Source organism: Marmota flaviventris, chromosome 10 (assembly GCF_047511675.1).
Source record: "Marmota flaviventris isolate mMarFla1 chromosome 10, mMarFla1.hap1, whole genome shotgun sequence".
Classification (NCBI taxonomy): domain Eukaryota; kingdom Metazoa; phylum Chordata; class Mammalia; order Rodentia; family Sciuridae; genus Marmota; species Marmota flaviventris.
This window is the reverse complement of record NC_092507.1, coordinates 73,141,050-73,164,502: the sequence shown is the minus strand read 5'-3', so window position 1 is coordinate 73,164,502 and position 23,453 is coordinate 73,141,050. Positions and strand designations below refer to the sequence as shown.

Below are 23,453 nucleotides of genomic sequence, written 5' to 3'. Positions count from 1 at the left end.
AGCCCCATACCTGCTGGCTCGCAATTTCCACGTATGCACTGTGGGAGTTACCTCCTTTGTGGACCCTCCACCCAGCCTCCAGTTCCCTTCCTAGTTCTCAGGCAGCAACTACAGGCCACTGAGGGAAGACAGCAGTGACTTGTCACCCTGGCTTTGGATGCAAAGTCCTGGGCTCTGTTCGCCCCTGTAGCTTTTGGAAGTCTTCTTTTTTATGCCTGTTACTTGAGCCTAATAATTGTGCTAGCTGCCTAAAGCAGCTGTGAAGGTCACATGTACACACAGATCACTGTCAAGCATTTGGTAAGTGCTCCTTCAGTGCTAGCTGTTATTACTTCCTATTATGTACTTGTCCCTACCTTGGGATAAAAGGGCCTGGAAAAAGTCTGGGCTCTGAGAAATTTAAGGGTCTTCAACTCTACACTGTTCTGGTTTGGCTGCACTACGGATTTTCAGGAATGTTTTAGATAAGAGATTTTGGTGCACTGACCTGGGAGTCTTATCACCATTTTACAGTATGTGAATAAGCTCTGTGTTTCAAGCTCTTGATTCTCTAGAGATCCTGTGGATAAGTTACTGAGGTGAACAGAGTAGACTGGGGACAACAGGCGAGGTGCTTCTTTCTATATCACTGACAGGCTAGAAAATGTCCCTGCTTACACTCTGGTAGGGTTGGGACCATAACAGTGGGCACCACAGGGTTTGAGGAATGAGAGGAAAGAGGACCCATTTCCTGGAATAGCGCCCCCTGGGCAGTAACCATCAAACTGTGCTGGAGTTGTTTGTTCAGATGCGTTTCAGAGGCTGCACTGTACTTTGGCTATAGAAAGGATGCCTCTGCTCCTATCCATCCCAAACATTGACCAGGCTACATGATATCATAGTTCATTGGGGGGCCCTTTCTAGAAATTGAGAGTAAGGCTTTCAGAATTAGGGAGCCCTGGATCAAAGTCCAGGCTCTGCTACTCTACCAGGATATGTGATTTAAAAGCCTTCATTCTCCCTTTTGTAAAACACAGATAAGAGTAGTACCTGCTTCACAGGTTGTGAAAATGAGATAATGAGTGTAAATCACTTTTATCACAGAGAGAGGGACCTGGGAAAGTGGTAGGGAGGACAGGCAAAGTAATCCTGGCTTGGCCACCCTGCCTGAAACCAAGGTTCCTATATCAGTAATGCAAAGCTACCACAAAAAAAAAAAAAAGTGACCACAAGTGGAAGGGGATCTCTCAACTGCAGCCAGGTAGGGTTCTAATATAGACATGTGGCTGCTCGGAGCTCTACAAGTTTCTGGATCAGTACCAATATTTGTTCACTAACAAACTCAGGGATTTTTGAAAAATTTGCTTTAGAATGTATGTACCGTTGGTGGATATGTGCTCTCTAACCTAGGGAAATACAGATACGAACAATGGTTGTCCAACTGTGAAATAGTCAACTGTTACTGACTTGTTAGAAGGCAGTGTTCTAACAAGATAATTTAAAGCTACAGAGTTAATCCAACTCATTAATCATACGCAGGCTAGTTGTTGTGCTATATGGCAGTGAAGCACAAATAATACACTATTTACAGAAATGAGTGCACTTCTTTTAATTTCTCGCTTGACCAATCACATTTTCCACTGTTCTCTTTGTTAGTTGCTTTATATCTCTATGTTCAGTGTCATTGCTGATGCATTTCCCATCTCCTATCAAGTCAGGCTTTCTATACTGCTGCTCTTCTTCTTTCACCTCCGAGGGGCATTCTTTGTCCCCCAGCCCCTGTGGGTCCTTGAGCCTCATTAGCTCTCTTAGGGCAGCTGTCTGGGTGTTGGACAGCTTGAGTTTACAGATTTGGCTTAAATTAGCCTAAGTGGGCATCATATTGATAGTTAAAAGTGGAAATGGATTGTGAAGAAAGGCCCAGAGTGATGGCCTCCTGTATTTGACAGTCTTAGGGTAAAGGGATAGAGGCAAGAGCATCAAGAGAAGGGAAAGGAAAGGGAGACTCAGTTTAGGAAATCTCTAGAGACTCGGGAGCTCTGCTGTGAAAATAGCAGGTTCACACTTAAATGTCTTTAAGTTTCAGTTTTCTCATCTGTACAGTGGAATGTAGGGCGGGCCCAAGATGGCTGCAGTTAGGCTCCCTTGCAGAGGCTTCTGGTGGGCTGTTTGTTTTTTAGTATGTAGTTGAATAAACACCCTGATTCAGCATATGAATTCAAGGTCATAAACATTCACTTGTGCCAAAAATTTACATGTGCCCACTTATTTAACCTTTTGGCAATGTACCTTCTTTGTCTGGCCTGCATGTGAAAATGGCCTATGGAGCCAGGCAGTGTAATCCCATCAACTTAAGAGGCTAAGGCAGAAGGATTGCAAGTTGGAAGCCAGCCTTAGCAATTTAGTGAGGGCCTATGCAAATTAGTGAGATCCTGTCTTAAAATGAAAAATAAGAACAGGGGATGTGGCTCAGTGGTTAAGCACCCCTGAGTTCAATGCCTGGTACTAGAAAACAAAAACAAAAATAAAAGGCTTATGGAAACAGCTCAGGGGGCTATATATGGAACTAACTGGGTCAAGGGGATGACTTGGGGCTGGAGCTGGGGGCTGGCTGGGGGCTGCTGCCACCTTCAAATAAAGCATGTCTATTATCACAACTGTGCCTTCCATTGTCTTCCACCTGTCTGGTCCTAAATCTTTTTTTGGATCTGAGCTGTCCTTCCACAGAGGACAACAATTCCTACTGTGTAGTGTTACAAGAATGAAACTGGATGTATGTAAAGCACTCCACTCAGTGACTGGCACCTTTTAAATGCCAAGGAATGGCACTTATTTTGTTTAATGATGTGCTCTTGTCCTGCATATAACCCCTTCATTGGAAAGTGACTGGCTAGAAAGAAACGATAAAATTATATAGATTTCTTACTTTGATAAGAGACAAATTGTATACAAGCATATTCTTTCCCTTCTCGCTTAAGTTTGGAATAAACTTTGGAATAAATTCATGGGTTCTTTTCCCTGTTCCTGGCAAAATTATGTTCTGAGCCTTTTCACTTGCTTATCAAATTCTCACTAGTGAATGGCCTATTAATTGATAGTAAAATGGTATTATATTTCAGTTTAATTTAGTAGCCTGGAGTAATATTTTGGGACCTGTCATCATTCTCTCTCTCTTTTTTTCTTTTTTGAACAGGGATTGAACCCAAGGTACTTAACCACTGAGACACATCCACGGTCTTTTTTTTTTAAATTTGAGACAGGGTCTCACTAAGTTGCTTAGGGCCTCACTAAATTGCTGAGACTGGCTTTGAACTTGCTCCTGTTCAGCCTTCTGAATCACTGGGATTACAGATATATGCCATCATGCCTGGCCCATTATTCTCTTTCATTGTTTCTACAAGTGAGTCAGCTTGAAAGTGAGGGACAGAAAAGCCATTTTAGCTTCTCCGCTGTATTTAAATTCCTGGTTCTTGAACATGTACATTGGAATCACCTGGAGAGCTTGTTGAAACACAAGATGAATGGGCCTCAACCTGGTTTTATGGGACCTGAACTTTAGGAAGCCTGAGTTAAGCCAATGCTGATTTCTTTGCACTTTCAGCTGTGATGATAACAGGGCCTGCAGATCCTAGCTTGGCTTCACGAAATTTGTAGGTATTTTTAGTAAGTTAAATAATGGTTTATAGATAGATACTTTATGTTAAGATAAACATTTTTTTTTCTTTCCCAAGAAAAATTACTATCCCAGAAGTGCAGACAATAAAGAGCCATTGACCATATTTGGGGGCACATATAAAAATATGGGTGTCTGTGTTAAACACTGATTAAGAGCTTGAGCTTTGAACTGGGAAGACAAGCAGTGAGACCAGCTCTGCCACTTTCTGGCAAAGCTGTAAAATTCTGTTTTCTCATCTGTAAAATGGGGGCAAGTATGCTTTCTTGCTAGTTTCAAAGAAACTAGCATAAACAAACACTATAAATGTTATTAATACCAATAAATGTTAGCAGTATTTCCCAAGGGAATATAAAAATCCCCAAGTGTTTAAAACAGTGCCACTGTTAATATATGCTCATTAGAACCTACTAGAAAGTTGGAGCATAACTTTCTGAGTTACAGAAGCCTACCCTATTGCTATTGCTATAAAAGGTAAGGTGAGGTGAGATCAGTCCAGGAGGGATTTCCAAAGGACTATCTCACAAGTTGTCCTTCAGCCTTTTCTAGAAAATTCAGACTGAGAAGCTTTGTACTGTAAAATATGAAGAAAATAACCCCAACAAATTGCTGTCAGTAGAATTGTGCATGCTTTTAAGTTAATCATTTGCAGTTTAGTTTAATTATTAACACGTGAACAACTTTGACTTTTTAGGGCATGTTAGGATGCAAGAGCTAGAAGGAACTTCTGAGAGATCATCTAGTTTAATATTTTCATTTTACAGATGAGGAATCTATGGGCCTAAGAGGTTAAGGGAATAATTTGCCAGAGGGTACATAACCACAAATTTAATTTCTATTGGACTTGCTGCCTAAATCTCTTATGATAAACTATTCTAAAACTGCAATTATTTTAGTCTCCTGTAACATGTAATTGGTTTATAGCCAAACACTCTATGCAGAATGTGAATTCATTTATTGTTTCCTAGGGTTACATTATGAAACATATTTATCTTGAGGTATTTATCAGGAAGGTGCATGGAATAAAGCTAGCCATTTATTCAATGCATGATAGGAATTGTTTTATGACCACAGCATAAAATAGGCAACATATACTTTGAGAATCTCAGGTCAAAATGATCACGGTTGTCATCTATGATATGGAATATCAGAACTTCAATTGCCCTATTTTTCCATGTGTAGAAGCAGACCCTAAACTACTTTTTGAGAAAAACCTTCTCTAATACTCCTTTTTGTAGAAGTACAATGACTTTCTAAACGGATTTCAGTTATTTCTGGTAAAAAAAAAAATTAACTCATTTTCTACATAATTGATTAAAGTGTAGGAATTTGTACTCCATGTGCTCACTGAAAATCAGTCTCAAGCCGGGAGCAGTAACGCATGTAATCCTAGCTACTAGAGAGGTTAAGGCAAGAGAATTGCAAGTTAGAGGTCAGCTTTAGCAACTTAGTGAGACGCTGTCTCAATACAAAAATATAAAAAGGGCTGGGGATGTAGGTTAGTGGTAAAGCACCCCTGGGTTCAACCCTCAGTACCTTAAAACCAAACCAAACCTAAACCAACCAAAACAAAAAAGTCTTAACCTCAAACCTTCAGCTGCCAAATTCTTGTGAAAAGCTTTCTTATGAGAAATATATATTTAACGTTGCTTGAAGACTGTGTAGTCCATTCATTACTTTAGGAATTCTAATAGGGGTAATATAGGAGCTATAAATTTGTTAAGTATTTACTCTATGCGAGTTATTAAATCAAGTCCTTACATGCATGCAGTTTTGTTTAATTCTCACAACTGGTAGTTTACCCTCTTCTGTATTCATCAAATCACCCAAGTTCTTGTTAAAAACCCAAATTGCTGTGCCCCATCTCTAGGGCTTCTGATTCAGTAGGGACCTGAGACTTGGCATATCTAATAAATTCCTATGTAATAATGATGCTGCTGGTTTTTTGCCACAAACTACTTTTTGCCACAAACCTAGGAGTTATACATTTTAATCTGTATTTCATAGACAAAGAAACAGGAATTGAGATAATGTAACTTGTTCAACACACAGCCAATAGGTGGTAGATTAAAAATTGGTATCTTTGATTCCAAAGTCTACAATCTTAATTGCCAAATAGGACACTTTGGGCAAAATAGTAACATTTTATAGCAATAGCAACAGGGTAAGACTCTATAAGTCTTAACACTCCAAATACGTTAAAACATGTGGATGTTGGGAGATGTTCCTAAGCAAAGCCAGAGTTGGACAGTAATATGCCCCTAAGAGGGACTTAAGGTAGAAATGGACTAGATATTAAGCAGCTTCTGTCACTTAAGACTATAGGGCAAAGAAAAGTCTTGGTGCTGGGTCTGCAGTGTTCACTAGTGGAATTTATCTACACTAGCTGCCTTAGTGAGGGCTTTCTCCTGGGAGAATTGACTGTGTGCGTGTAAATTTTAAGAGCCCTTGTGCTTTAAGTTGTGCTTTCTGAGACCCTGATCTGAGTGTAATGGGGAAAGAATAAATAGCTCTCACCATGCCTTGGTGTTCTGATTGTCTGGAGCAGCAGTGAGCAGGCACTGGAAATTGTACATACCACTGAAGGAGAGGGCTGGTCAGGGGTCAGCAGGAAGATGCATCTGGGTAATTTAAATTTTCTTGTGTTCATCCAAATGTTGAAATGGGTTGGTCTCTGGGGCTTTGCTATGATTACTGAAGCCATCACCCTGGGACCCTGACCTTTTTAGAATTCCCATACTTCTCTAAGTATCTCTTAATATGGACATACGAATTATGTGTTCTCCATTTCCAGAGATGCTGAACTTACTGTCTTCTATGTCAGTCTCTCACAGGTACAGGTTATGTTTTCCAAGTATAAAGATCAGCTGTGGCCAAGGTTGGGTCAGTTTTAGTCAGAGGGGAAGTATATGGTAAGGCTGACACACTCCCCTCAATATTTAAAACATTACCACATTTATACATTGCTATAAAAGCTTAGTAAAGTTTTTACCAATCTGCCACTGGACACTTTGGAGGATCTGGTTAGATTACTTGAATACTTGACTGAAAAAAATGAGCCAGATGCTGTAAGAACTTCATTTTGTAGGAGAGCAGGGTGTACAAGGCAATGCCCATTTATTGTGACTACTTTCAAGTACTGATATTTACTCCACACAGGTTAACAACAGCAACTGCTCCAATACACTTTGGAAACCCTAATAAGTTGTTTATTATATACCAGGTGCCAGCTGCTTTGTTAAGATAGTTAATCCTTTCAAATGTACCAGGTGGGTTTATATTTTCATTCTAGAGATGAACAAGGCCCAAAGAGATTTATTGACTGACATAAGTCAGGCAGCCAAGTGGGAGAGCTGGTGCTCTGCCTACTTTCCAGAGTCCTACTTTCCCCAGTATGGCCATGCTCCCTGAAACCATTGCAAGTAAGCCAGCATCAAAGCTACCACAAAATTCCACTCTAGCTAAGGTGGTTTTTCTACCACACCTCAGCAAAAATGAGAAAGTTGATAATCCTAAGAGATAAACAAAACAACAAAAACAAGAAGCAGTTAGTATTACAAACATTTCCAAAGTATCACAAAAATATGACAGAAAGGAGAACAAATGTCTAGCCAGAAAAATTAAGACCGACATTTGTTTTAATTTTGCTGGGTCTTTTAATTTATCTTTTATCCTTTATTTTATTTTGGTATCAGGGATTGAACCCAGGGGCACTTAACCACTGAGCCACATCCCCAGCACTTTTTAATATTTTATTTAGAGACAGGGTCTCACTGAGTTGCTTAGGGCCTTGCTAAGTTGCTGAGGCTGGCTTTGAACTCACGATCTTCCTGTCTCAGCTCTACAGCCAATGGGATTACAGGTGTGTGCTATAGAGCCAGCCTACACTTTGTTTTTAAACACTTTTAAGAACATTCAGTTGGAAGTCCCCCAAAACAAAAACAAAAAACAAGTCCTTCTTGCCCCCAAATCCATAGCATTCCTTTATAAACTGGAGTACTTTCTTTACTAGTAATTCCACTTCAAAGTATTCATCTTAAGGAAATAATCAGAAACACACAAGATTTTAGCAACACAATGTTCTTTAATTTATTAGTGAAAAACTGGAAACCTAAAAATTCAACAGTAGTTTAATAAAATGTGGCACATATGATGAAATATCATGCAGCCATTTAAAAAGATGTAGAAATATATATGACATAACAAGATAGTCATGGTACTATTGAGTGAAGAAGTTACAAAATGGCATGTACAATTTGATCCCATTTTAAAAAAATCTAAAAATGAACTGGAGAGTCTGGAAGTCCATATGCATAATAGTGGTTCTCCCTGGATGGTGGAATTTTATTAAAACTAATTTTTTTTCTTTTTGCCAATATGGTTATGACTTGTATTGTAAAAAAAAAAAAAAAGCACTAAGAATTCTTAAAAAAGTCTCCTTCAAAGTAGGAATGAGAGAGCTTAGCAACCTGAGGCACAGGGATATACATTTTAGTCCAATACTGCTTTAATGATTTGTCAGGATGTTTTGATGTTAGACACCAATTAAAAGGCACTGTGCTGAGTGGAAATGTGTGCAATAGTAGTGCTTGTCTTTCTTTAGGCTGAGGGATCCTTATTCCTAGAAACCTTCCACAGCGCCTAGATACTGGCATTCTAAGCAATATTTCCCTGACACTAAAACATGCCCTTTTACTTTTACACCCACTTATAATATATACTAGTAAGTTTCCTATACCCTTCAGAGTAATGATGGTAAGAGTTAAAAGGCAGACAGGCAAAAGTTTTCAAGTGAGGTCAGATAATAATCCTGAAGGTGAAAGGCAAGTTCAACTGCAGTGGTTCTCAAACTTTAGATTGCAACAGAATCCCTCAAATGGCCTGTGATAACAGATTGTTGGGCCCCACCCCCAGAGTTTGAATCAGCAGGTCGTGGAGAAGACTTAGGAATTTCCATTTTCCCTTTCATTCAACTAATATTTATTGAGTACGTACTATGAGCTAGGTCTTGTGCTAAGAGGAATTTTGATCAAAAGATTTAGTGTTTATTTCAGAAAGCCTGTGTTCTAGAGTAACAGATATATGCTAAGTAAACAAATTATAAAAATAACTAATTAAAATTATTAGTGTTAGAACACAGTAAAAAAGATGAGATTTAATCTTAAATTAGTTAAAAAGCTACCACACAGGATACTAACAGTAGTTTTAGAGGACCCTGAAGACAAAAGGTAAGTATAAATAAAAGTAGAATCTTTAAAAATGATAATTAGCATTTTTAACAAGTTTCTAGGCAATGCTGCTGATATTGCTGATCTGGATGTACACTTTGACAACCACTGCTCTAATGAATAAACTTCCTAATTAGGATTCTGTGGGAGAAAGGGAAGGTGTGGTCACATAAATCCCTCCTACCTTTAGAATCTCAACATGAGATAGGAGCCTCTTAACCATCTAGAGAACGAGTTAAGGCAAAGTTAGCTTTTAGGCCACTTGTCCATTATGGCTCCTCACTCAGGCTTGAAGGGCAACTAAGGCAACATACTTCAAAATTTCAGGGTTTGGGAGATAGGGTAGGGATATTTTTCAGGAATCCCATCAACAAAGCATGGAGGTAAACTGGACCTCTCTGGGTAAGCTCTTTATTTTTTACAGTTGATCTCAGAAATGTCCTCCCAATAGCAGTTTCCTTCTGTTCCCTTGTTCTGGTGAAGGATAACAGCAGACTAGGAGATGGGCTGTAGCTCATTAGGAACCCTGGCCTCAAGTTTCTCATTTCCCATGTTGCCCAGAGTGAGGTACACTTCCATTTTGGGGACTTCATATCCTGTGATATGATTTTTTTTATTAGCACCATAAAAAAGTTTTAACACTAACCTTGTAGGTGAGATTGCCTTGAGAATAAAGTAGATACAATCTAATCACTTTTTCTGTTTGTAATAGAGACTACAAATATTTCCAAGTTTATTATTTCACATGTATGTGCACCTTTCACATATTACTGTACTTCTGGATTAAGCTCAGAGCCATGGGGCTTATTTAAGCAATTCTGAATTGTACAACAATTATTTGCTTTTTTAGTACTGGGGACTGAACCCAGGGCCTCTCACATGCAAGGCAAGTTGCTCTGCCACTAAGCTGACTCCCCAGCCTCTGAATTGCATAATGAAATAACAGGTTTCCCAAGCTTTCTTCCATGCTTAAGGACATTCTTGGGCTATTGCCTGAGAAAAAAACCCCAACCTATGATTTTAAATAAGCCAAAACCAAAATGAAAAAAAAAAAAAACCCAACCAAACAAAACCCCATTAAAATGAAAAGCAATAAACATAAGAACAAGCCTACATATTGTGCTGTTAATGGAAGTAAAAGGTATAAGAAGCCTTTGCATGTATTAACACTATAGTAAACCAATAATGTATAGGAGCCTTCAATAATCAATATTCACCTGATAGAAAGCAGAAACTTCTGATAAATAATTTATACTGACTGTGGTTGGGTTGAACCTGCATCCAGGTCTGATTTAAAGAGGGTAGAGAATGGAATTGATAGGGAGTAAGCAAAGCATGGATTTAGGAGGTCCCTCTTGTACGGTCATAAATAAGGCCCACAGTCTGGGTAGGACAGGAAGGTAAGGGGATAATAAGAGGAAACTGATATTTATACAATGTGTTTACTATGTGCCAAGTCTTTCCCTAAAGATCACCTGACATAACATTTGCTGCATAATCTCAAAACAACCTAAAGTGGCATAATAATTATCCCCATTTTATTCAAGAAAGGGCAGTTATATGTCTGAGTTGAAGCTCAAAGAGTATGTGAGGAAGGCTGGATATGAACCCAGGATTATTTCACTCCATTACCCATATTCTTTGCCTTTCACTATTCTACTTTCCATAAACCTTATTTAAAGTTGCTGTTTAAGTTGACCTGAATTTTTTTAATGATCTTTCAAAGCCTAAATCTAGACTTACATAACAGATGGTACTCTAGTCTGTAAAACTTCCTCTCTTAGGGCGAAAAAAAGCATCACTTTTTGGATCTAGAGAAAACTAACCAGCCTGAGCAGCTTCGGGGGTTACATGTGGCAATTCACGGTGAGTCAAAGCATCCTGTACAACTATGAAATTACACAGGAATCTGTCTCCTAACAGAAATAAAAGGGCAACAGCTACAGTTAAACTTTTTACTGAACTAAATTAACATGCTTACCAAGCTCTTATTAGGAGCTCTTAACACAAAAGAATATTTTAAAATGGTGTTCATTTTTTTAAAACTACCAAAATATATCATTTTGATAGATTAACATTCTCTGAATAAATGTACTACACTGTTGCATTTCATGCTTAAGACTGAACTACTTATGATGTCTTGGCTCTTAGCCTAGAGTATCTTTTTCCCTTCTACCTGGAACACTTCCTCCCAAACCATTTCTCATTCTGCAGTTCTGAGTTAGGTGATTCCTAAACACAATACCCTTTATTTCTTCCATCATTAACACTAACCCTATTATAGAACAACTGCTTTATTTTTCTGTATCCTCTAAGAGGAAAAGCTCTACAGAGGAAAAGAACTGTGTGCAATATGGTAGTGTCCCCAACTGATCAACATAGTACCTGGCCCTCAATAAATGTCTGCTAAGTAAATGAAGGAGAACAGAAGTCCTAACACAGGAAAAAACTTCAACATGCTGATTTATAGCAACTGTTGATTGCTAGCAATGTCCAAATAGCAATTCTCTGGTTCCAAATGAATTACTAATAATTTTAATAGTGTGTGATTCAAAACCAGAGATCCGAGCCCTAGCCAAGATAATCTACATTCACTAATAAATCTTCAAAGTGTTATTAGTAAGCTCAGAATAACCAAAAGTTTGTTTTGTTTGTATATAATTTACTCAACAATGAACACAGCTGCACTAATCCATATTTTTACTCACATTTTACTTGTTCAATAACTAATCCTCTTTACTGAATTATGTTCTTAATGAATCCAATTCTGATTATGCATTAAATTGTGGCAATCAAATAATCTTATTATTTTTAGTAAACTCAGTTTGTTCCAAATGTATTAGAACTTTAACTACAACTCTTATCAGAGAAATATGGTCATGCTATTCAAGGATTAGTTGTTTTTAAATTCCAAAGAAACAATTCAGTAGTATTCAAACAAAATAAAACAAAAGTAGTCCATTAAAACATAGTATTGAAGTAATCTGATTCCTGTTGACCAACAAGGTAAAAATGGTATAATTGCATTTCTGTTTATGGGAGCATTTAAAAACATATTCTTCACAGAAGAGTTTGTATCTGACAGCTCTTTTTTAAATCAAAAGTTGAAAACAAATTTTAACTTTACTCTTTGGTTATTAATTATACCTAATAAATGAGTCACTGATATCAATTCACAATAAATTTATTTTACATAAAAGAAAAGCTTGCTGTTAATGAAAAATTCAGTAGAAAACAGTTCTGCTTTAAGTTGGGGCTCAAGTATAGAAGCTGTTAGTGAAATCTCAGTAGAAAGAGAATTTTGAAAGAAAACATTCTTGGCATGAAAGCTCTAACATAAATTCTGTAATGAAATATTTACCATGCAACTTTATTGGCAGAAAAGCCAGTTTCTGATGACTGGTAAATTTTTCTTTCAGTCTCTTAAGACATTAAAATGGAAGATACTTAAAACTGCTCTACTTGGAGTTAATTATATATAAATAGGGTGTCATGATGGGTAATTTTTCCATAGGTGCACCTATTTAATTGAGCAGTTCTAAGTAGGTAATTGGCACTTTGCCCTTCTGATTTCCCCTTTCCCCCATTAGCCAGTCTGAATCCATTCCAACGACACTGAACACAGTGATCACCTACAAAATAAAATATTTCAAGTTATTAACTATATTAAAAATAAAACTATAACAAACCAGATTGGTATTTAATTTGTTTAAATTACTTCCTATAAGTGGACTTTAAACATTATCAATTTTGCTGAAAGATTAAGGATTTTATTGGAGGCATTTTTATATATCTTCAAGTTATTTGGCAGTTAAAAGTTTAAAATATTTTTGTGATATTCAATTATATTAAAATTTCATAAAATGTCAATATAACCACCTGAAAGTCATAAAATATCCATGATAAACTTTCTGAATAAGTAATGAGGAATTTGAATTTTGTTATTATATGTCAAGCTGTGATATAATTTTCTTCTCATACCCACATTACTTACCTCATCTGCCAGAAGTGATAATTCAGTACTGTTCGCAGCATCATAATCATAGAGAACTCTAGCCTTCCTGCTGCCACTTGACTCCTTAAGGTCATTGAGGTTGGACGGAGAGGTGATTACTATGCCACTTGTTGAAGCCACAGCAGGAGAACCAACTGCATTTGCTAAAGAAGATGGCACAGGTATCCCAGAAGTCTGATTGTTGTTAGAAAGATAACTGGATGGAAAACTGTGGGAAAAGAAAATGTTCAATTAACTATTTCAAAGTGATTAAAGTTCCTGAATGCCACCACTTGGTGGCACTGTTTATCTTCTACCTCCAAATGGACAATTTGCAGATGTTAATTATTTTATACTTTAATGATTCAAGTTACCTCTTGCCTCTTGGGCCAATTATACTAGAGACAATTCAGATGGTTTTCAAATATAAATCTTGAAAATTTGTTTCAAAGCTGTCTTTATTGACTTAAATATAATGGCTACTTACATCCCAGAAAAAAATGATTTAAGTTTTTTTTTAAGGTTTCTTAAGTTAATGCTTTGAGAAATATTAGCATACTTAAACTCTTTTTATGTAAAATGGATCAATCACATTTTCCAATTCATTCCAGTAATATTTATTGAGTACTGCATTACTGTCATAAGCTGAAGACATAAAGATGAAAGGATACTATTTCCTTAAGGATATATAAATAAATGAAAGGATAAGACATTCAAATAATTCGTTATGATGGATAATTATAATGAAATACAAAATCAATATATAGGGAAAAATTCTCAAGTTCATTTTATTCTATTTTTTAGAAAAAAAGTTTAAGTAGCAATCAGTGAAATCTTGTGATTAATATGCTTATGAACAATTTGAAGACAGATTTCTATTTTAAGGCTATTGCTTCACTAATAATATTAACTAGAAAACAGTACAAAATGACTTGTTTATAATCATTTAACTTCAAACATTTCTAAGGTAAGAAATTATCTATGAAAATTCATATTTAAGCCACCTCCCACCCCCACATGCTAGGGATGGAATCCAGGGCCTTGTGCATGCTAGGTAAGTACTATATCACTTAAGGAGCTACATTACCAGCCCCTTACTGAAGTTTAAAAAAAAAAAAAAATTCTGTGATGCTGGGATCAAACCCAGGGCCTTATAAATGCCAGGCAAGTGCTCTACCACTGAGTTTTGCCCCCTAGATCTTTCAATATACATGTTCTTAGTTTGCCTAGAATATTCACCCTACCTTTCTTCATTTAGATGACTCCCACTAAAATAACTTCACTTGGAAATTTTGCTAGGCACAACTGAGTCACAGTTAAGATATCCTCACAACACCCTGCACTTCTTTTACTTTTTTAAATTTATCATATGTCCTATTCAGCTACTGTGTGTATTCCCACCTGGACTTTTAAGTATTATGATAGCAAGGACTATATTTGTCCTATATGTTATTTTGTACATTACAATCTAAATTCCATAAAGGCAAGTATTCTTGCCTGTTTTGTTTGATGCTGTAACCCTAGAATATAACAGTGCCTGGCACATGGCAGGTATTTCTGAAGAATGAACGACTGTGCTTTACATACTATTTTGCTTTACTCAGAATAATCGTAACAGAGAGCTTGAAGTCTTACAGAATATTAAAAAACTTTTTTTAAAATAGTGATTATACAAATTTGTTTATCTTGAAGAGTACCTGTCAATGAACCTATATCTCCCTCAATGAACAGCAAAAAGTATTCAGTATCAAGAAAAAAGTGAAACCTCAAATACTTCTAAAGCTTTCTTTATGTGGCACTAAAAAGGTATTCATTTAAATTATCTTCTCATCCCTATTAACCTCTGTGTCAGAAAAGCTCAAAATGTTTTGTTATCTCATTAGTCTGAACATTATTTTCCTTTAAAATAAAAAAAAATAAAAATCCAACTCTAGGGGTTGGGGTTGTGGCTCAGTGGTAGAGCACTTGCCTATCATGTGTGAGGCACTGGGTTCGATTCTCAGCACCACATACAAATAAGTCAATTAAAGGTCCGTTGACATATTAAAAAAATACAACTCTATGTAAACTAATAAAAGCCTTTTGATTCTTCTAATCTTCACCATTGCTATTCTTGTATAAAAATCTGAATTTCTTCTCATATCAGGACTTAATATGCAAAGAGGAAATTACCACCTTCCCAGTTGTTTCTGGAGGTCTAACATGTACTGGTAACACTGTGCATAGTAAGTCATCTGGGCTTCTACAAAGTCATTCAGACAGCGGAGGTGATGGGCCTATGAAGGAAAGTTAAGAGTCAGTTTTAGGTTCTTAAAGTGGTAAATGCTAAAGATGGGACAAGGCACTGTGATATGCAAGAATCATTTTACTATGAGCCTTATTTTTAAAATCAACCTCAGTGGAGCTCGAGGCTGGGAAGTGCTGAGCCGCGCGTCGTGCCCTGCGCTGCCCAGACTAGGGAACAATACAGTCAGGATGGCTAAAGGTGACCCCAAGAAACCAAAGGGCAAGATGTCTGCTTATGCCTTCTTTGTGCAGACTTGCAGAGAAGAACATAAGAAGAAAAATCCAGAAGTCCCTGTCAATTTTGCAGAATTTTCCAAGAAGTGCTCTGAGAGGTGGAAGACAATGTCTGGGAAAGAGAAATCTAAATTTGATGAAATGACAAAGGCAGATAAAGTACGCTATGATCGGGAAATGAAGGACTATGGACCAGCTAAGGGAGGCAAGAAGAAAAAGGACCCTAATGCCCCCAAAAGACCACCGTCTGGATTCTTCTTGTTTTGTTCAGAATTCCGCCCCAAGATCAAGTCCACAAATCCTGGTATCTCCATTGGAGATGTGGCAAAAAAGCTGGGTGAGATGTGGAATAACTTAAGTGACAGTGAAAAGCAGCCATACATCACTAAGGCTGCAAAGCTGAAGGAGAAATATGAGAAGGATGTTGCTGACTATAAGTCTAAAGGAAAGTTTGATGGCACAAAGGGTCCTGCTAAAGTTGCCCGGAAAAAAGTGGAAGAGGAAGACGAAGAAGAGGAGGAAGAGGAGGAGGAGGATGAATAAAAAACTGTTTATCTGTCTTATTGTGAATACCTTAGAGTAGGGGAGCGCCATGATTGACACATCTTATTTGAGATGTGTCTGTTACTCTCATTAGGTTTAATTTCAGAATTTGATCACGATCATATTGTAGTCTCTCAAAATGCTCTAGAAATTGTCAGTGGTTTACATGAAGTGGCCCTGGGTGTCCAGAGCACCCTAAAACTGTATCAAAGTTGTACATATTTCCAAACATTTTTAAAATGAAAAGGCACTCTCGTGTTCTCCTCACTCTGTGCACTTTGCTGTTGGTGTGACAAGGCATTTGAAGATGTTTCTGGCATTTTTTATTAATTTGTAAGGTGGTGTTAACTATATGGTTATTGGCTAGAAATCCTCAGTTATCAACTGTACATATCTATAGTCTGTAAAAAGAACAAAACAACCGAGACAAACTCTTGATGCTCCTTGCTTGGCGTTGAGGCTGTGGGGGGAAGATGCCTTTTGGAGGGGCCGTAGCTCAGGGTGTGCACTGTGAGGCTGGACCTGTTGACACTGCGTTGGGCATCCATTTAGCTTCAGGTTGTCTTGTTTTTGTAGTAAGCAGCATTCTGCTGCCTTTCTTAGTTGTGGAAAAAGGGGGGTCAGCTGGCATGAGAAGTGTTTGAATTTATTTTTAGTTAAGTACGGTAGATTTTAAACTTTGTTTTCAAACAAACTGTAGAACTCTTCATTGTCAGCAAAGAGCTACTGCATCAATGAAAGTTCAAGAACCTTCTGTACTTAAATGCAATTTGCGACGTTATGTTATTTTTTGTATGTTTAGAATGCTGAAATGTTTTTGAAGTTAAATAAACAGTATTACATTTTTAAAACTGTTCCTCCCTATAAATCTGGTAACTTCTATTTTACTCACATGGTCAGCTTAGGACTGAGATGAAGGAGGGGGCTACTTGAAGTTACTGCATGATTTGTTGTATCTGAATGGCATTAAGATGAAGTGTAGACCAGTGAATGTAGTGACAGGCAAGGGCCAGCATCCTTCAGTAGTGTTCAGGAAGGCAGGCAGGTGGGATGGGGGCCAGCTAATTCCAGATTTTACTTCTTACCTTCGGCTTCTACATCCCCTTTTGGTGTCAAATGCATTGCTAAACAGTAAGAATGTCTTCCAGAGTATATAGGGTGTAAAACTTCATACCTTATTTATTCTCACTCCTCTCTGACTCCTGCACATGTAATGGGATGCATAGTTATTTCTTGTGCTCAACATTTGAGGAGGCCTTAAACTGCTGCTTGTCTCCTAGACCCCAGTGAGGGGGGATGGGGTGGGGTAGGGGACATTATCTGTATTTTGGCCCTGTTTTCCTCATTCAAAAAATCAGACATTCCAAGAAAGTTTCTTAAGTTCCATCTTGGGTCACTTCAGCAGGCCGATAGGATCAACATTTCTAAGCAGTAAATGTATCATGAAATAGAGAGTGGCCTACCTGTGATTTGAGCTTATTCACCAGAAATGTAGATTGTTGTTCAATATTCTTAAACTGAAAGAAGCTTGGTTTGTGTTTCAGTGGTTGTATTAGTAAATGGTGTTAACATTTTGCCCAGGTTAGGATGGGGGTGGTTGCTACAGTGGCAAATGGTGATACTAAATATCAGTGGATGGCTTATCTGTACTTCATTGAAGTAACAAATGATAATACTGTTGTGGATGAGTGTCAGCATTGCCTAGCATTAACACTTGGATATAGAAATTTTTTTCTTTTTTTTTGTGTGTGTGTATGGTATTTTACAAGAAAGTAGCTTTTTCTTAAAAGTTCACTCTTCGGAACCTTGCTTGTCTAAGGAGCTGTCTTCTCTACTGTGTCAGGTCCTAGATGAGTGCAAGTCATGGTCACAGCTGATCTTCATTCATAACCATTCCCTCTCCATCAGAACTGTTTGTCCTAAATATGTTTTTTTAATTCTTCCACTAATTTAAAAACCCTTGGTCATTAGGTTTGCCCAGAGGCACTTGTTCCAGGATTGTTCATCCTGCTTTAGCCATGCCCTTGTCACTTGGCATTCTAAACTGAAACTGCTACTACTGCACAATGCACAATGTACAGGCCAACCTCATCAGACATGGAAGAGATACTCAACCTGTAATCCAAGGAAATAGTTTTCTAACTATGGGAGGGGGTGGATTTTATGCTCCCTCAGTAGCCAGATAGAAGTGGGGTGTAGGTTTTAGCTAAATGATGTTTGATTAAGCAGACTTTTGGTTATAGAGAGACTCCAGTTGCTTGTTACAAGACCACTACTCTTAAGGTTTACACACTGCCACTAGATGCCCCAGTGGAATGTTGTTCTCTAGCTTCTCTGAGATGCTTTAAGTGGCATGATATTACCACAAAAGGTTAGGCTTAGCTTGATTTCTAGACCAATCCTCTTGCAATGCCAACCTGTTATTAAGTCAAAAGGACAGTACTTTTTTCTCAAAACACTCTCTTCCAACCCCCTTACCCTGTTCTTGAATAATGTTTTATCTTTTGGAAAGAACAAGGCTGTAATGTAGCAACTATTGTCTGTGTCTCCCTTGTGTCTGTTCTTGTCACAAATGTACTTGGGGACATTGGATGCATTCATTTTCTGTAATAAAGTTTCTTAATCAGTCTTCCCAAAAAGTAAAAATAAATAAATAAATAAATAAATAAATAAACCTAAGTGAACATTGTAGTCAATAATAAGCAAAAAAAAAAAAAAAAGATTTGATAAGGATGGGAGAAGTAGATGATGATGAGAGGATGAGAGTAAGCAAAAATTTTAAATATTTCTTTATATTATTTGAGAAAGCACCATAACTTAAATTTCTTTGATAAATGACTAAAAAGGGAGTTCTGTTTTTATTTTCCAAATTGCTTTAGGATCATTAATTCTTTGACTAATGAATTTCCAATGAATAAATACTCACATGTGTACTGCTGATTCCCTCTAGCAAAAGTCTGGTAATCTCTGCTTGACGATCAAATTCACTTTGAGTTATCCTTAATTCCTGTTCAGACTTAAATTAGAAGATAATTTTAGAATTTTGTATCCAGACTGTTTAAAAATTCCCCAGACCAACCCCAAATTGTAATCCAGCAATTCCCTGATTTTGCTTTGTATCTGAAAGGGTCCCTTGTTTCTATGCTTTAATTTTCCTATATTACTCAACCTTAATAGAACTGATTGCTTACCAGCACTTGACTCAAAAGAATCTATTAATGCCAAAGCTTAATGACATACTTGTAAAAGCCTAGAAAACTTACTATGGATAGTCAGAGGATATTTTCATATGTTTTCTAATATCAATTTTGCTAAATTTAATTTTTACAAAATCTTAAAAAGAGTGCCATAGTTTGGAAAGTAATGTTACTGTTAAATTCTCAATTAGTACTATTGTTTTTTCTTGGGGGTGGGGGGACTGGGGATTGAACTCAGGGACACTCAACCACTGAGCCACATCCCAAGCCCTATTTTGTATTTTATTTATAGACAGGGTCTCACTGAGTTGCTTAGCATCACACTTTTGCTGAGGTTGGCTTTGAACTTGCCATCTTCCTGTCTCAGCCCCCTGAGCTGCTGGGATTACAGGTGTGTGTCACCGAGCCAGCTGTTTTTTTTTTTTTTTTTTTACTTTGGTGTTAATGATAGTCTTAATATAATGAATGCAAAAGACTTTAGATTGAAGTCACAGGATTTCTCTCTTGAATTTGGTTACCAAATACTTGTTGCCAGGAACTGTTCTTACTTTTCTTCAAAGGAATCTTTGTCCTACATTTTAAATGTCTTTTAAATTTTCTTTCTAAACTATGCATAAAATAGTCATTCAGAAATACTGTCTGTCAAGATTAGGGTTTAAAAACTTTCTTTTAAGAAGTTATGGTTGAGGGCTGGGGATGTGGCTCAAGCGGTAGCGCGCTCGCCTGGCATGCCTGCAGCCCGGGTTCGATCCTTGGCACCACATACAAATAAAGATGTTGTGTCCGCCAAAAACTAAAAAATTATTAAAAAAAAAAAAAAAAGTTATGGTTGATTTTCAGTGTTGTGCTGGTAAACTGGTTCTCTTTTTTGTTGTGGTAGTGGGGACTAAAGCCAGGGGTGTTCTACAACTGAGCCACACCCCCAGCCCTCTTTATTTTAAAATTTTGAGACAGGGTCTTGCTAAGTTGCCAAGGCTGGCTTTGAACTTGTGATCCTCCTGCTTGAGCCTCCCAAATCACTGGGATTACAGCAGTGGGTCACTGCTGCCCAACTGGTAAATTTTTCTCAAGGAAAAAGGAAAAGCTCTAACATTCTGATTTTCATGATATAAATACTCCCATCACAGCTGATTTGAAACTACCAAGGTGAAGTTACTAACTTTAGAGTTGGGGAAGAGATGTATATAATAGCATACCACTAGTATAGTATAGTTAGTGTAACTTCAACCATCCAATGTTTAGTGCTAGAATAAATTATTTCACTGAAAAAATTAGTAAGGTCTAAAAATAGCCAAAAAAAAAAAAAAATCTTCCAAAAACACTGGAGTAGGTTGGTAATACGTTGGGGAGGAGAAAATAAAACCTCGTGCCCATTCAAAACAATTATCATCACTGGTGATAATGCCATTATGATTTTATTTTACATCTGTAGTACAAAAATCTTTCCTGCCATGCAAATAATTTACAACATTTTCAAGATGTAGTAAGTATAAAACAAAGTCTGCACTTTTTCCTTTCAATTTCCATCTCAATAACCCTGTGGATAGGAAATTAACTTAGTAAGCCAGTCAACAAAGTAGCAGAAAAGTAATCAGTTGCTATAATATCCCACTGGCAAAGGAGACTAAGAACTGGCTAGATTTACTTTTATGAAAATAAGCTTGAATTCCTCAAGAAGTGAAAAACTGAAATGAAATTTGAATAAAACCAGAAAACCTTAGCAGGTTTTCTGGTTTTATTCAACTTTATCTGTAAGCTATTATGAAGCAGAAAAAAAGTCCCAGAAGAAGAAGAAAACAATGTTCTTCCCAAGGAAAGCATTAGGAAAACCAATCACTTCAGTGTTACAGTTGCACTGTTTACTATTCTGCTTATTTGAATATAAAATGGCTTTAACAGAAAACAACCATAGCAAACCAAAGTAAATGAACTTCAGAAGTAAATGAAGTTGGTTGCATTTCGGTCTTTGTGAAAGTATAACTTGACTTTATAGCCTAATTTTATAAGTAAAAATGGCATAAGAGTCTACTAACTGGCAATATTTCTGTACAGGTACAAAAAAGTAAGCTAGGTAGCTGATTAAAATAAGTAGGAAGTTTTGAGACTGAAGCAGAAATAATGTTTTAATTCTAAGAATATTAAATAAAAATTAAATTATCTCATGAAAGGGATCAATTTTCTAGGTTTGAACAAACTGTAACTGTGAAGAAAAGCACCATCTTACAAAACTTAGAAAGTCACTATTCTGTACAATCTAGACATTCTATTTAGAAAAGATAAACAGCAGGAAAGGAATGAATCTCACTTCTTGGACAAGTTTCAGTGTGTACATACGGAGTGGCTGTAAACAGTCAAATGTCGCAAACCATCTATGGTTCTGACATATGTAACTTGAGCATAATTTATCAGCAAGGCTAAGGAATTTTCAATTAGGTTCATTTACAATCAGTTTACTTAGGAAGAAAATGGTCTATAAGAAGATGATGAGAAAGGTCTAAAGGCAATGAATTTAAACACCTAATATTCTGACCTCTAGAACAATTTTGCTCCCTGACCTAATTTTACAATTAAGTTGTATAATCCTCAGGAAAAAACCTCTACTAAGAATTATAGATACTAGGTAAAGAAGAATTATTTCAAGATGTAACTCAGAAGATGGGCAAGAATCTACTGGTCTGTGAAAATCAGCAATGGATATCTATAAGACAGAAATTTTGGTCATACTTTTGAGACATCTGTGGATGGTTGTTATCTACATTTTCTATGGAGCTTAAATCTTAAAAATATTCCAGGACTATGAAAATTTAAAATTTATATTTTTAAATTATAAAAATGACAAAAAGTGAGTATAGAAGAAAAAAACTCTTCAAATTCATTTTGACATATTTCCTTAGTATTTTTATAAATATTTGTTTCATAAATTTCTTCCCATTCATTATACCAGCTATTTCTCAAATTTGTAGAGGATTGCAAAATCAAGTCAGAAACATTTTGATGTACTTGTATGCCAACCAAAAGGGCAACACCTGGTTTTCTTGTTCAACCCATATTCTCCCCCATGTGGCTCTGTTCCCTTTTTATGCTAGAGGTTTAGGAAGAGATCAGAAGCCAGGGTAGAACCATACTAAGTTGATAAAAAGATTCCATAAAGGAGGATGACAGTATAAATCAAGAATTTTACACTGGATTTCCAGGTCATAAAATCAATAGCTCAGTAATCTACGCATGAAACATACTATATAATTGGCAATCCTACAAAGTCTGAAAATATTAAGATTTATGAAGCTATTTAAAAGTCAGGGGACATAATTACTACCTGCCCTCAAATCCCCAGCATCATCCTCACATACAAGTAAGATTTTAGTAGGCCTAAGCATGAAAAATAAATGAAAAATGCTTCTAAAAACCTAAAATAGAATTTGAAATAAGTCTGCATCAAAGTCATATTTTTTCCTTTTTAAACTCTTACTTTATTACTTGATTTCCCAGACCAAAGATTAGAAATGTTAACAAAGGCAGAGGAACTGTTAGAAGTCAAATAGATTCTACAAGAAGCAATCTAAGACTGATGCTGAGGGTAAGACAAAAGCACCGATTAATTATTAAATCACAGAATGATGAATATTCATAATAATGACCTTAACTGCAAATATTTGCTATTCTGTGTTCAATGAAGTAATAAAGTACATTTTTAATAGATATTTTTAATGAAAGTGACAGAAAAACTAGCTTTGGTGCTGAAGAGAACAAATGTCAGTCACCTAAAAGTTATTTGTATAAGACATGATACATTCGCTTCTCTGAAGATAAAGGACATTGTGTTAATTATACTTCATATTTTAAAATGTGTCATTAGAAAAAATTATCAATGAATAAATCAAGTATCTAGTATTCTAGCAAGGCACCATAAGATAATTATTAACAGGTATTTAGAATTTATCATGGTGTGTGCAAATCACATCTCTGCAGCATTGTTCTACTGCTCTGTAGAGCTGCTATTAGCCAAACAGACCAGAACATTTCTATTTCAGATCTAAAAAGGCACAGTAATATAGGGTTGGGGTTATGGCTCAGTGGTAGAGTGCTTGCCTGGCATGTGTGAGACACTGGGTTCAATTCTCAGCACCTCATATAAATAAAAAAATAAAGGTCCACCACCAACTAAAAAAAAAAAAAAAAATTAAAAAAATAAAGGTACAGTAACACAGACTGACTGGACCTATGGGTGTCACCTAATGTTTAGTGAATTAATGGCAATTAAGTTATTATTATTTTTTTATTTTAGTGGTACTGGGGATTGAACCCAGGGCTTTTTGTGT

At 36.6% G+C, this 23,453-nt stretch overlaps 1 protein-coding gene and 1 pseudogene across 4 annotated transcripts in view; one reads left to right on the top strand and one right to left on the bottom strand.

Annotated features, from left to right (window-relative positions):
- Nucleotides 1-12,048: 12,048 nt before the first annotated feature.
- The window catches only part of Sh3glb1 (SH3 domain containing GRB2 like, endophilin B1), a 34,665-nt gene continuing 23,260 nt past the window's right edge, over nucleotides 12,049-23,453 (bottom strand). For all 4 annotated transcript variants that reach the window (XM_071618008.1, XM_071618009.1, XM_071618010.1 and 1 more), the window contains 4 exons: nucleotides 18,864-18,953; nucleotides 15,050-15,150; nucleotides 12,875-13,103; nucleotides 12,049-12,512 (listed from right to left, as the gene is read on the bottom strand). In XM_071618008.1, coding sequence (XP_071474109.1) covers nucleotides 12,405-12,512; nucleotides 12,875-13,103; nucleotides 15,050-15,150; nucleotides 18,864-18,953 — 528 coding nt within the window. In that variant the 3' untranslated portion in view covers nucleotides 12,049-12,404. The remainder of the gene's footprint in view (nucleotides 12,513-12,874; nucleotides 13,104-15,049; nucleotides 15,151-18,863; nucleotides 18,954-23,453) is intronic.
- Nucleotides 15,293-16,491, top strand: LOC114092613 (high mobility group protein B3 pseudogene; annotated as a pseudogene).